Raw genomic sequence first — 12,159 nt, 5'->3', positions numbered from 1 at the left:
CCAGTTTTACACATTAATTTGCTGTTACAAATCTCACTGAAGCTACAGGTATGCTGAGAAACAATGCGAAGTGTAAAATTTATATTCTGACACTCAAATTTATACAAAGTGGAGGTTGAAGTTTACATAGCTGAAAAATTACATTTACACTAAAAGTTACTGTTATCTGAATTATCTGAAGACAAATTGCACCATGACAACTACAAAAAGGCATTTTTTTGAAACAGATAAATTAATGAAATAAAAACTAACTTGTAAGATCAATCTGAGACATGCTGACCAAAATTAAACAACTTTCATTGAACCATAGGATAAAACAATAATTTTAATTATTTTATATTTATGCATAAAGTTTTAAAAATCATTCAGTGAACATCAATGGTTTTATAAAATAATGCTTTGCCACTGTTATTCACAGAACACTGCAAATGTTAAGTTTTAATTTTACATTTTTTAAACGAATACGTGAAAAGTTTTAAATACAATGGGGTTTTATCATAAAGGTGCCATAACGGCTCTTTAATGAAAAAAAAACTTCATTATTCTATGCAAAAGCTTTATTTAAAAAAGTTCAGTGATCTCATAAATAGAGACACTAAGTAGGAATTTTATGCATAAAACTCCTTAGTTGGTGCCTTTTGATAGGCAGCACAGGATGGTTTACGTTCACCAAGGTCGTAACTGCCTTCATCCTTCTTTCTCATGCGATACACCAGCAGCAGGATAAGGAAGATTGCAAAAAGAAAACCAATAACTCCGCCAGCAATAACAGCTGTAATCAAAGAAACAAGAGATTCACAATATGCCAGTAAAACAAGTTTAGCACCATACTTCTTTTTTCTTTCACACAATGAATTTGCTATTATTTTCAAATTGCAGGAAAGGGCTTTCATTATGCAACTGTCTTCATTATTAGTATCCTGAAATATATTGTCAGAAAGCTTGTTGGCATTCATGAAGGCAATAATTTGAAATGACAGTCCACTTACAAGACAGATATCCAACAACCCCAGTTTTCAAAAAGTTATTGAAGTTTTTTCAAAACCTCAACTAAGAAGACCACTAGTACTGCCAGAGCATAAAACTGTCTTTCAAACTCATTTCAACAGTTACATTTTCAACTTTAAAAGATTTTGTTACCCTAGCTAAGAAATGGGTTTTTGCTTTTCTCTGTCAGTCTTCACTCTGACTCTACGTTGAAATAAACTTCCTATTGATCAATAATAGGAGAGAACACTTCATGCAGTCGTGAGTGTGTGAAGAGTATCATCTCCCAACAAGACTTCAAGAGGAAACCCACATGCTTCCACTGATGTGGATTTAAGGCTATTTCACAAATTGATGCTCACAGGAAGATGTGGTCCAAAACTACAGGATTTTCATGGCTCCCAACTCCCCTTCCAAATACATGGGGGGGAAATTTACCTGTAAACACACTTCTTAGGCAAAAAAAGAAAATCTCACAGGTAGTGAAAACAATGGTGGCCAGCTTGTGCCTCCCTGGGTTATGCACAGAAATAGATCCTCTTTATCTTATGGGATATCTGTACCTTAATGGATTGTCCTTATCCATCCCTTTCCATCCACTCATGCCTGCCATGAGCTCCTCCCAAGCAGTGCTCATCTGCATCAGATGGACCAGGCAGCAATGTGCTCTTGGGAGGTGAAAAATACACTTCTTCATCACAAGCATCAATCAAATTCCAACTCCTTCCAAATTCCAGCTCTGAGCTGTGAAAGCTCCAGATATTCAGACAGCAGTGTCCAACTTGTGGGCATCAAATCAATTAGCAATGGACTCTGTTATTAAATATTACCCAGGATGCCCAATTTATTCTCATCAAATGAACCACTGGATACCACTATGAATGTGCTTAGTACTAATGTGTTTAACAGTATGAATCTGCCAAGAAGACACAAATGTTAAGTTTACATTATTTGATATGGATCCTCTGTTTTTTCTGTTTTATTTCTGGTGAGATAGACCTTGGCAAACACTGCCTCACCTGCCAGAACTTCTGTTCTCTGGAAGAGGTTTTCTGAATGCTTCTGAGTGAACACGTCAGTGTCATCACCTGGCTCATCGCTCTTTTTCTTGGCATCCATCTCTGGCCTTTCCTCTTTATCAATTTCTTCAGGTGACTGTGGCATAAAAAGAAAACTGAGCATTGCTTACACAGAGGGCAGACCACAACTGGCACAATCACTGCCTGCCGTGGGCAGTCACGTAGCTGTGGCTCCACGCACATACTGCACAATACCAACACAACACATAGGAAGCTTTAGAGCACAGAAAGCTGGTCTAGACATTGTAATTGGATCTATTTGTCGTCATCATGTCAGAATGAAAAACACTGCTCGTAAGTTTAAAACCTCCGAAAGTACATTTAGCAAACAGCTCTTAATATTGCCTGTGTTTATCAGAATAACAGCCTCTGAACAAAATAACAACTCTGAAATTAACAGATCAGATGTTAATATGCAGAACACCTTTGAGGGGAACTTAGACAGTATTATCTACAATGGTAGAAGGAAATACTAAATTACTAAACAGAATCTGCCAAGTGTTCAAACTACAGCAAAACCATACAGCACACTTCTTTGAGAAGGGAAGTTTAACACAGAATTTCTGAATAAAACTCTTTGAGAAATGTAAAAATCGTACAGCTCAGACTATCTTGAGAAACTGTCTAGTGTATCATACATTATTTTGCACCTCTCTTTTCTCTCCCGTGAAATCCAGGTGTTGCCATACAGACTTTCCAGTAGGAATGAAAACAAACAGCTCTGTAGTCACTTAGCAGGCTGTAGTCTTAAGTAAAGTTTGGGGGGGCTCTTTCATCCATATAAATAGAAAACTTAGCATCAAACCATTAAGAATGTACAGTGAAACAATTTTATATGGTCACGCACCTTTGTTTGTGCAGGCACCTTGGTCTGCATTTTTGCTGTGGTGGTGTCAGCCCTGGATGCATCACTAGCTGTTGGGAGCTTTGGAACTGTCCTGGATGTTGTCATCACTGCACTATCCTCATCTTCCTCAGCACCTGGAGACAAAATGTAACACTTCATTGACCTGTGAAATTCTTTCAGAGAAATTACGTTTTTCATTATGACACCAAGGTAGAGGTGGTTGCACAGCCCACCCTAGGCAAGGGGCCTAGATAACAATGCCCGCTAAGATAAAGATGTGAGTGCAAACAGTGCACCCAAACTGTTAGGGGGATACTTCCCCCAAGTGATCCCATATAAAAGGAAGGAAGTGCATCAGCTGGAATTAGTAAGAAGCAGGTAACTACCATAATACTCTTCAAACAGAAGAACCCTTCCTGAAAAAGAGGTATGAAAAAGGCTTTACCCCTTGTAATAGGGGCAGAAAGTCTGGAATGAAAGCAGCAGCTATCACACCTGTGTGACATGGGCAGACCCCAGTGCCGTGGGCTCTGATGAGGTCCCACGGCATCAGGGGCTCTGCTGGAGCTTGGCAGTACCACCCCCCACCCTGTGGGTACCCTCAGCAGCTACCTCCAGCTTCCCCAGAGCCACCATGGGCACTCCTGGAACCCACACCCAGGGGTGCAGTCTCCTCCTGGGTGTGGCAGGAGGTGTTGGTGGGGCCTCAGGCTCATGCGGGGGTACCCAAGACTCCTACAGCAAGGGTGTGTGGACAGAGGGTCCTGTACAGTGAGATAAGGGGAGCTTACACACTCATGGCCTGTGAGACGGATCAGTTACAGAAAGTGACTCAGAAATTTGTAGTTGCTTGTTACCATTTTAGAAATGGTAGATATTGTGGTTGTCTGTTGCACTGCTGATATTAAGCTTAAAAGTATAGTTCAGTGATTGCTAGTTAATGATATACCATAAATAAATCAATACACTTCATCTTTACTTAAACCAGATGAACTGAGTAGTTTTTGCCTGTCACATACTGCTTCAACAACATTATTTCTCTTCTAGAGCACATCTGTTGAATTCTAAAAAACTATGCAGTTTCTATCAACAGGAAGATTACTACTACTTCAGTCATTAGGAATTCACATGGTTTTAAACTCCGCATAATTCAGAAGCCCTTTTCTTTTGAACTGAGGAAGAGGACAAAAAACTCCCTACAGATTACCTTAAATTTAATTTCCTCCCCATTCAAAGCCCTGCTGGAATATGAAGGCTCCTTTAGAATAAGGTAATGGACATGTCTAATAAATATCCTTCAGTGATAGTGAAAGGAAGAAGACACAGGAGAGAGACTAAATTATTAGCAAGGCCTGAAAGAGGAAAAAAGAATTGACCCATTCTTGGACCACTCCTTAGGAATCTCAATGTGTTCTGCTCGTTACAGGCACCGGTTACCCAAGTAACCCTTGGGTAATAAATCTAACAAATGTGCATAAGAATAGTTCCTTACAAAAAAACCACTCCTACAACAGAATAGAATGACTCACTCATTCCAAAGTGATTTTTTGATTTGTTTTTTTAAAGAAAGAAGACAGGCTGAAAATATGAGCACAATAATGATGTTTTGAAGTCATGATCAAGAGTTACAAACATTTGGCATTTAAAGGAGGGGTGCCAACAACAACTAAAACAACAACTAAACTAACAACAACAACTAAATGTCTGTACGGTAGAAAAGAAAATTTAGATTCATTAAAAAAAAGATACTGACACTGAATAATACTGGGAAAAAAAGCTTTCAGAGATACCAAAATTACAACTCCTAGAATGAAGACCTCACAACAAGAATCAGGTATTTTCCTGAAATGCAACTCAAAGATCAAAAAATCAACATCCTTCTTCAAAGCAGAGGTGTGGAAAGGCATACAAACAGGAAAAATTTTCTGGCTTTGACTCAAGAGTTTTCTTTGAGAAATAACGGCTCGCTAGATAGCTCAACCTACTTTACCTTCTGAAGTTCCTCCATATTACACAAAGCTTTCACAGGCAAGGAAATTAAAATTTATTATCAGATTAGAGATCTGATAAAACTCATCTTCAGAATACAGAAATGTATTTTCTTCTTTTTATGAAATTAAAAGTTCCACTTAATCACAACTGCTCCTCCAAATTCGTAAATGCCATCTTTGCTTCAGGCAGTAGTTGGGTCTGCCAGACATAATGGAGAGTCTTACTGTCTGAACCTCTCTGGCTAAGGAGAATGCAGATCCATGTTCTCTCAACTAACGGGGAAATAATCAAATCCCTGGACTAGTCCCTAGATTTGCACCAGAGGTACCCAGCTCTTCTTCCATACAGCCTCAGGGAAATTCTGACAATCCCCAAAATGCTGAAGCAACTATCATTTAGGCCTGATTTGGGTACTGGCTAAGACACATCCCCCATGGCTCCTGCTTTCTCATTAGCTTTTTTTATCTAAACAGGTCTCTGCTTGGCATGGAATAGAGCTAAACAGGAAGACATTTTCGTTGCTAAACTACAGTAGTATTTTTGGAATTATCTGTAAATAGGACTGAGGGACCAAAAAAAACACTCACTAGTCCTCTCCAGAACATAGCAACAGCATTTCACATAGTACGATGTTCCCTAAAAAGCACAAAAAAGAGCATCACCAAATCCAAATAAGACTGGAAAGAAAAAGCCTACAGTGTCATGAGCGTGACTTCCAAGCAGGTTGTTAAGAGGAATACTGTGAAACAGTTGGAGTGTAAGAACGTACTTCTTCCCCTGGAAAATACCATTTTTTCTATAGCTGGTTTCTGGGTTTGGTCAGCTTGGGGTATGGCACTGGTTATTCACTGCCTCGAGTCCCTCTTATTGAGGGCACCACAAAAGCCCTACGCTAAAATTAAACCCATAGCCATCTCTGTGCTAGAGCTGAGAGATCTCAGCAATCTTTTATCCACTGTAGCTTCTTCAGGATGTCCAACTGCTGTCTTCACTGTGGTCAAAATACCTCTAAATTGTGCTGCAGTATTGGAAGTATCTAATATAACCCTCAGTGACGTGTCTATTAGCCACCCTTGGACAACAGGAATGTGAATATTTTTTAACACTCTTAGTGCTTGAGGAAACTTGTCAGGAAATCAAGATGTGCCACCTTAAATTACTGCATAGAAAATAGAAATTACTGTACAGATAGCAGTATTTTTTTTTGCAGAAAAAAGACCATAGTAGTTAGCAGTCTGACTTGTAAAGCAGCCAGTGATTAACACCTCTATCAAAAAAATCCAATCACTTCACCCTATCTTTTGGCATCTGATTAGTCTGCTGTTGCACATCACGCTCTGGGAGTACCACCACCACAAGCAAATTTGTAATAAGGTGGGCACACACATAACCACCACCATTTTCACACCTTCCATCTCCATCAGCAGTGTGACACACATCAAAATTACATATTTTTAGCTGACTTATATCACCTACATTCACTGAACAGTCCTCAATGCAACCCTTCATCAGCATAGTGTTAGGCACCCAGAGATGATACCATAAATATAATTCTGTGCCCTGCCAGGGAACTGCAACTAAAATAAATTGAGACAGTGCAACGATGTCACATCTCTGATAGCTCTCACACAAGGAAGAAAAAACAAAGACACCAAGAAAATTTGAAGGAGGATTAAAAGGAATAGTCCTAGCTATACTGAAGTATAAGATTCTGTCCACCACATCAAAAACACATTTTCAAACAGTATCATAGTAGATTATTATGTCAGAAGACCTGAAGGACCAGGGAGTCAATGTCAATGAAGCATGCTTAGGGCTGGTTTAGCAGGTGGACAGAAGAAGCTCTTGCTCCAAGACAATGTGAAAGGCACTTAGGAGTGGGACCATAGCAAATGGAAAATGAATCCCTGCTGTACTGGCTGCACCATGGCAGGGGAAGCACTCCAGGAGAGGAGTGCCTGCCAGGCATGCAGCCGTATGGACCAGGAGCACCCAGTGCCAGCCCTGGACCTGTGCTGGCTCCTGTGCAGCACCCAGCAGCTCCCCCAGCCCCATGACCATGAGACACAGACCCCCAGGCACACCACCCCCTGCCCCGAGCCCCACACCCCACTGCCACAGGACTCCCAAAATGTCTGCTGGCCTTGGAGTGCAACATCAGCTCCCCTCTCGGACAACAGCCAAAGCAGATCTGCTCTCTGCTCTCGTGTTTCTTGAAGAAGCTCCAACCCCACCACAACTCTTCTCCCAGGGCAGTCCCCAGTCACAATGTCAGAATACACAGTGTTCATCCTGAGCCAATGTTCTCAACTCAAACTGCTATTGACTGAGAAATGTTAGGCTGGGGAAGAGAAGAAGGGGAAGGAGAAATTTGCATGATTTTCTGATGTATATTACTATGAGTGATTTTGGAGAAGACACAAGAACAAGACAGACTGTTTTTCAAAGAACTTGTAGATAAATCTAACAGACATGGTACCTTTCCTTAATGTAATGGGTAGTCATGCTGCTTAGCAGCTACTTTCACTTAGCTCCAAGACCAAGACTCTGTTAAAATCTTTTATGCCAGATGAAAAAGTAGCAACAGTGTATATAGGCTGGGAAACTACTTTTGTTTTTTATTAATATGGTATATAAAACACCACTGCTAAAAAGAGTGATGATGGACTGAAGTATCTCCTCAGAGATGGAGATTACAAGAAGGAAACAATGGACTAATTAAATCCCTATGGATATTCTACTGTTGATATAGGACAACCAGAAGGCAGGCATGGCTTCTCTGGAATTGTTGACCCATTGATTCAGATTCAACAACTGGGCAAATGCACAACAGCAGCTGAATGTACGCAAAAAAAAAAAAAAAAAAAAAAAAAAAAGAGGCTATGAAGGGAAAGAAAAAACCAGAACACATTACCTTTGCTACTCCTTACAAAAAGCCCTCAGCCAATTTCTAGTTTGAAATGTGTCACTCCTACAGTGACATTTGTCCATGTTAATGCTGCTTGAAGACCTGCAGGGGCATTAATGGTGGTGCTGACAATTCCTGTTTATCTCCATAGGCCTGATGGCAGCTAACAATTTTCACAGCAAAGAAAGGAGTCAGCAATGTTGTCATCTTGGATCTGTTTGCTTGGACTATGCTTGCTACATAGCAAGAAAACCACTCCTGAGTGGGAAGGCTCTTCCTGCTAGAAACATTACATTACATCACTAAGAATCAAGTAAAGAGAGAGAGAGAACACAGTATGAGAGATACTGATCAATGGTGCATCTGCAGGACACTTTCAACAGAAAACAGAGAGCAGTAAGCATAGGTGGACTAGGATGAAAAGGATGCTACTTTGCTTCCCTGAACTGAAGACCTTTTGCCTGGTTCAAAAATATTCGATCTGGGTGTATATAGATATATAGATCTGGTCAGGTGAGCTCCTTGCAGGGGCATCCAGCTTGTCTCAATCTACAATGAGACTTTCCTGCTTTCTTGAAGCAAAGAAACAGATTTCCAGAGACAGCAGAAGTGCACTCCAACTTCCACCCACGGCTCAAGGCTGAGCACAGGAAAAGAAAGAAGAGAAAGACAAGGTGTTACTCTTGGTGAAGTCTATCTAGAGGTAGTTTCTGTCTTTTTAGCTTCACTTTTACAACAGAATCGCAGAACTGTTAGGCTTGGAAAGGATCTCTGGAGGTAATTCAGTCCAACCCCTCTGCCAAGGCAGGGTCACCTGGAGCAAATTACAGAGGAATGTGTCCATGTGAGATTTGAATGTCTCCAGAGAAGGACACTCTACAACTTCCCTGGGCAGCCTGTACCAGTGCTCTGCTTCCCTCCCTCACTGTCAAGAAGTTCTTCATCCTGTTGAGGTGTTCTAGTTTATGGCCCCTGCTCCTTGTCCTGTAGTCCTGGGCACCACTGAAAAGTTATCTTGGCATGATCTTGGCACCTGCCTTTGAGGTATTTGTAGCTGTTGATGAGTTCCCCTCTCAGTCTTCTCTAAACAGCTCCCCCAGTCTCTCCTTGTAAAAGACATGCTCCAGACCCCTCATTATCTTTGTACCCCTCTGCTGACCCCCTCCAGTAGCTCCTTGTCTTTCTTGCACTGAGGAGTCCGGAACTGGACACAGTTCTCCAAACGTGGCCTCACTAGGGTGGAGCAGAGGGACACCATCACCTCTCTTGACCTGCTTGCCACACTCTTCCCAATGCACCTTAGCACACCATTGGCACTCCTGGCCACAAGGGCACTGACAGCTCATGGTCAACTTGTCACCCACCAAAACCCCCAGATCCTTCTCTGCAGAGCTGGGTCAATCCCCAGCCTGTGCTGGCCCTTGGGGTTATTCCTCCCCATGTGCAGGATCCTACACTTCCTTTGTTGAATCCTGGCTTAGAAAGATCTGAAGCCAGTTCTTGTGCAGTCTTTTCCACTTCAAAAGCAGGTCTTTTTGAATTTTGAATCTTCCATATTAAAAATAGCTAAACACCACAGAGGGATGGAATAAAAGCTACACTAGACCATTATTTATACAACTATTTATTGTCAACCTATTTCCTTTTCTGAAGCATATGAAGTCACGAGCATCTGAAGACACGACAGAATGGGATGCTGACTGAAAGCACATTTTCCTGGAGATCAGAACAGCCCTTAGACAGTCCTAGGAACTGAACAAAAATCACCAATTCACTGATTTATTTTATTCAAATGAAATATTAAATTTCTCCTCAAACAAGCCTACATCAAGGAGGTCCAATTAAGCCTCTAATTACACTGAGATGTCAAATTAACCTAACAGAGGACTCCCAAAACACAGGACATCACCCACGTATGAATGATGATGGGCCTGGATTTGCCTGGCAACACAATCAGATGTCTGCAGAAAAGAAAAACAAAAATCCATCTGAAAAACCTCACATGTCCCTTACAGGTAACACAGACAAAGGCACTAGAAGAAGGGCTCATCCTTTGAAAGTACACAAATTATATATAAGCATCAAGATATATTAAAAAAAGAAAAATAACAAACATATAAGTAACGTACTTGGAAAAAAAAAGGGATTTCCACAACAGCTCAGCCAATATTCATGACAATAAAGAAATGTTTTCCAAAACTACCATAAAATCCTGCATTTAGCTTTTAACATTTGGAGTCTCCAAGCTAGTCTAGAAGATACTCCTCAAAGAGACTTTCTAAGAGAAATGATTAAGAAGGTTTCACTGACACTTTTTTTTGAAAAATTTTGAGCCAGCTACATGTCTTTAATGAGTGTTTGAGAACTCAGCATGCTGTATTTAAGAGTTTCTTTATTCACTATATGGATGTCATTTCCTCAGTGAAAATTCACAGTTTTGGCAGTATCTAGATTTCTAAATGTAAAAGAATAACAACAAAAGAGGAATGGACACCATGTTTGCATGAACCTGACTGCATATAAGAGAAAACAAGAATGCTGCTGCTATGTTTTCTTACAGAGTGCTAAATCAGTATTATGTCATGGGGGAATTAAGCCTTCTATAATACTTATTTCTAAACTCCAGGGAGACCAACATATAAATCAGAGAGAACAAAGAGAGCCAGCAGTGAGAAAATAACACAGTGAAATGATTCAACTAAGGAGTAAGAGAAAAAAGCAGAAAGTTAATACTTAAAACCTGGCCCACAGGGATGCCCTTCTCAGTAAATAGCAAAGCACTCACAATATTCACTGCAAGTATCATCTCTAGCTTATAAAGCAAAACTGCACAGACTTCCCTCAAATAATTGCATTACTTCTTACACTTTTAAAAATGAATTTGTGACATGTTGTCTCACCTGAACCTGACCCAGAAGAATAATCATCATCATCAATTGGATAGACGCCTGATGCTTCTTCAACAGAGCTGTTGTCAAGGTATAAATCTTTATCAGAGGTCAAATCTGCTCTCTGGAAAACAGATAAGAGGGAATGGTTAAAAAGGTAACAGTTCTCCAGCACAGCAGTCTCTTCATCTTCAGTTCTATTTTCTACGTTGATGGAGGCACACTGAAGTTTGTACTTTCAGTTTATGCCACACATAATGTAAGTTGTTAAAGAAATTTGTAAAAATCCAAGGCTGCACAATGAAAACCACACTTCATCTCATTAAATGCATGAATGAATAAAAAGGATTTGCAAATATACTCTGCAGAGCTTCTGTAACAAGAAGCAAATCCCAGGACTGAAGCCCTCTGTCAGGATCTCAAATATACAAATCTATAGGCTGTCACATGAAGTATGCTCATTTGGTCTCAGATGAAAAGGAACAAAAGCATGAATCAAAAACTACCTCAGAGTTTAATCAAGTCAAACCTCATTACACTCTCTGGCAGCAGTTAGAATTAACAACTAACTTCAAATGTTTCTAAGACAGCTCTATTGATTAAAGATTATGACATTTCCAGCCAAATCAAACAGCATCACACTCTGACTCCTAAATGAACACATCTCTCCTCAAATTTAACTGTATCTTCAACAGGCTAAAAACCTGGTTTCTTGTGACTATCACCACATTTCTGTGTCTGCAAATATTTCCCTACTAAAGAAAGATTCTGTTAAAATGAGCTCAAAATAGAACAAGGTATCAGTCATCTTTTAAACTGACAATTCAGGCTGAGAAAGACTAAGAATTGTCTTCACCTCAGCTTGTGCATTTTTAACAGAGAACAAACTTCCTTGGGAGAGGTCAGGCATCTTGGATGGCTGAGAAGGTAGCTGCCACTATTACTCCTATTACTTCAACCAGCACTTCTGTCAATGCCTGTTTGCCATGAATTTTGAAGAAAATGTAACAGTTATAAATTTTAAGTTAAAAAGCCCTAAATAGCAAAATGCTACACGAAAATTCATCTATTCAGTATCTCATATAAGCACTCAATTCTGCCACTCTGAGTCCCAAAGGTTTCCAATTTACTTATCACTGCATGGCTTTGACTGCCTCTTTTTTATTCCACCCAACATTCATTAGGCTAAAGGAGTAGCAAACAGTGAATGGGATAAATCCTGTATGCAAAGACTCACATCTGACTTTACAAGGTAACTTTTTCCTCAGAGGTCTTCCCCAAAGGTCTAAAATTATTGTTCAAGACACTTGTGATTTCTTTTTAGGATTTTTTTGCTGGCAACAGATTTCTGTTTAAAGCTTCTTCACAGCAAAACACTACTCTTGAGTTTGATCTACAATCATTCTTTATGAAAAGCAGAAAGGCCATCCTGATTATTAGTGTATTTCAGAGTAAAAG

The 12,159-nt window shown here is 40.1% G+C and overlaps 1 protein-coding gene across 1 annotated transcript in view; it reads right to left on the bottom strand.

Moving 5' to 3' along the window:
- Nucleotides 1–608: 608 nt before the first annotated feature.
- The window catches only part of SDC2 (syndecan 2), a 57,904-nt gene continuing 46,353 nt past the window's right edge, over nucleotides 609–12,159 (bottom strand). The window contains exons 2-5 of the mRNA XM_062503164.1: nucleotides 10,714–10,825; nucleotides 2,914–3,047; nucleotides 2,007–2,142; nucleotides 609–772 (exon numbers count right to left, since the gene is read on the bottom strand). Of these exons, the coding sequence (XP_062359148.1) occupies nucleotides 609–772; nucleotides 2,007–2,142; nucleotides 2,914–3,047; nucleotides 10,714–10,825 (546 nt within the window). The remainder of the gene's footprint in view (nucleotides 773–2,006; nucleotides 2,143–2,913; nucleotides 3,048–10,713; nucleotides 10,826–12,159) is intronic.

The sequence above is a fragment of the Cinclus cinclus genome, chromosome 1 (genome assembly GCF_963662255.1).
Source record: "Cinclus cinclus chromosome 1, bCinCin1.1, whole genome shotgun sequence".
NCBI classification, from domain to species: Eukaryota; Metazoa; Chordata; class Aves; order Passeriformes; family Cinclidae; genus Cinclus; species Cinclus cinclus.
The sequence above is the reverse complement of the archived record's forward strand: the minus strand, read 5'-3'. Positions and strand labels throughout refer to the sequence as shown.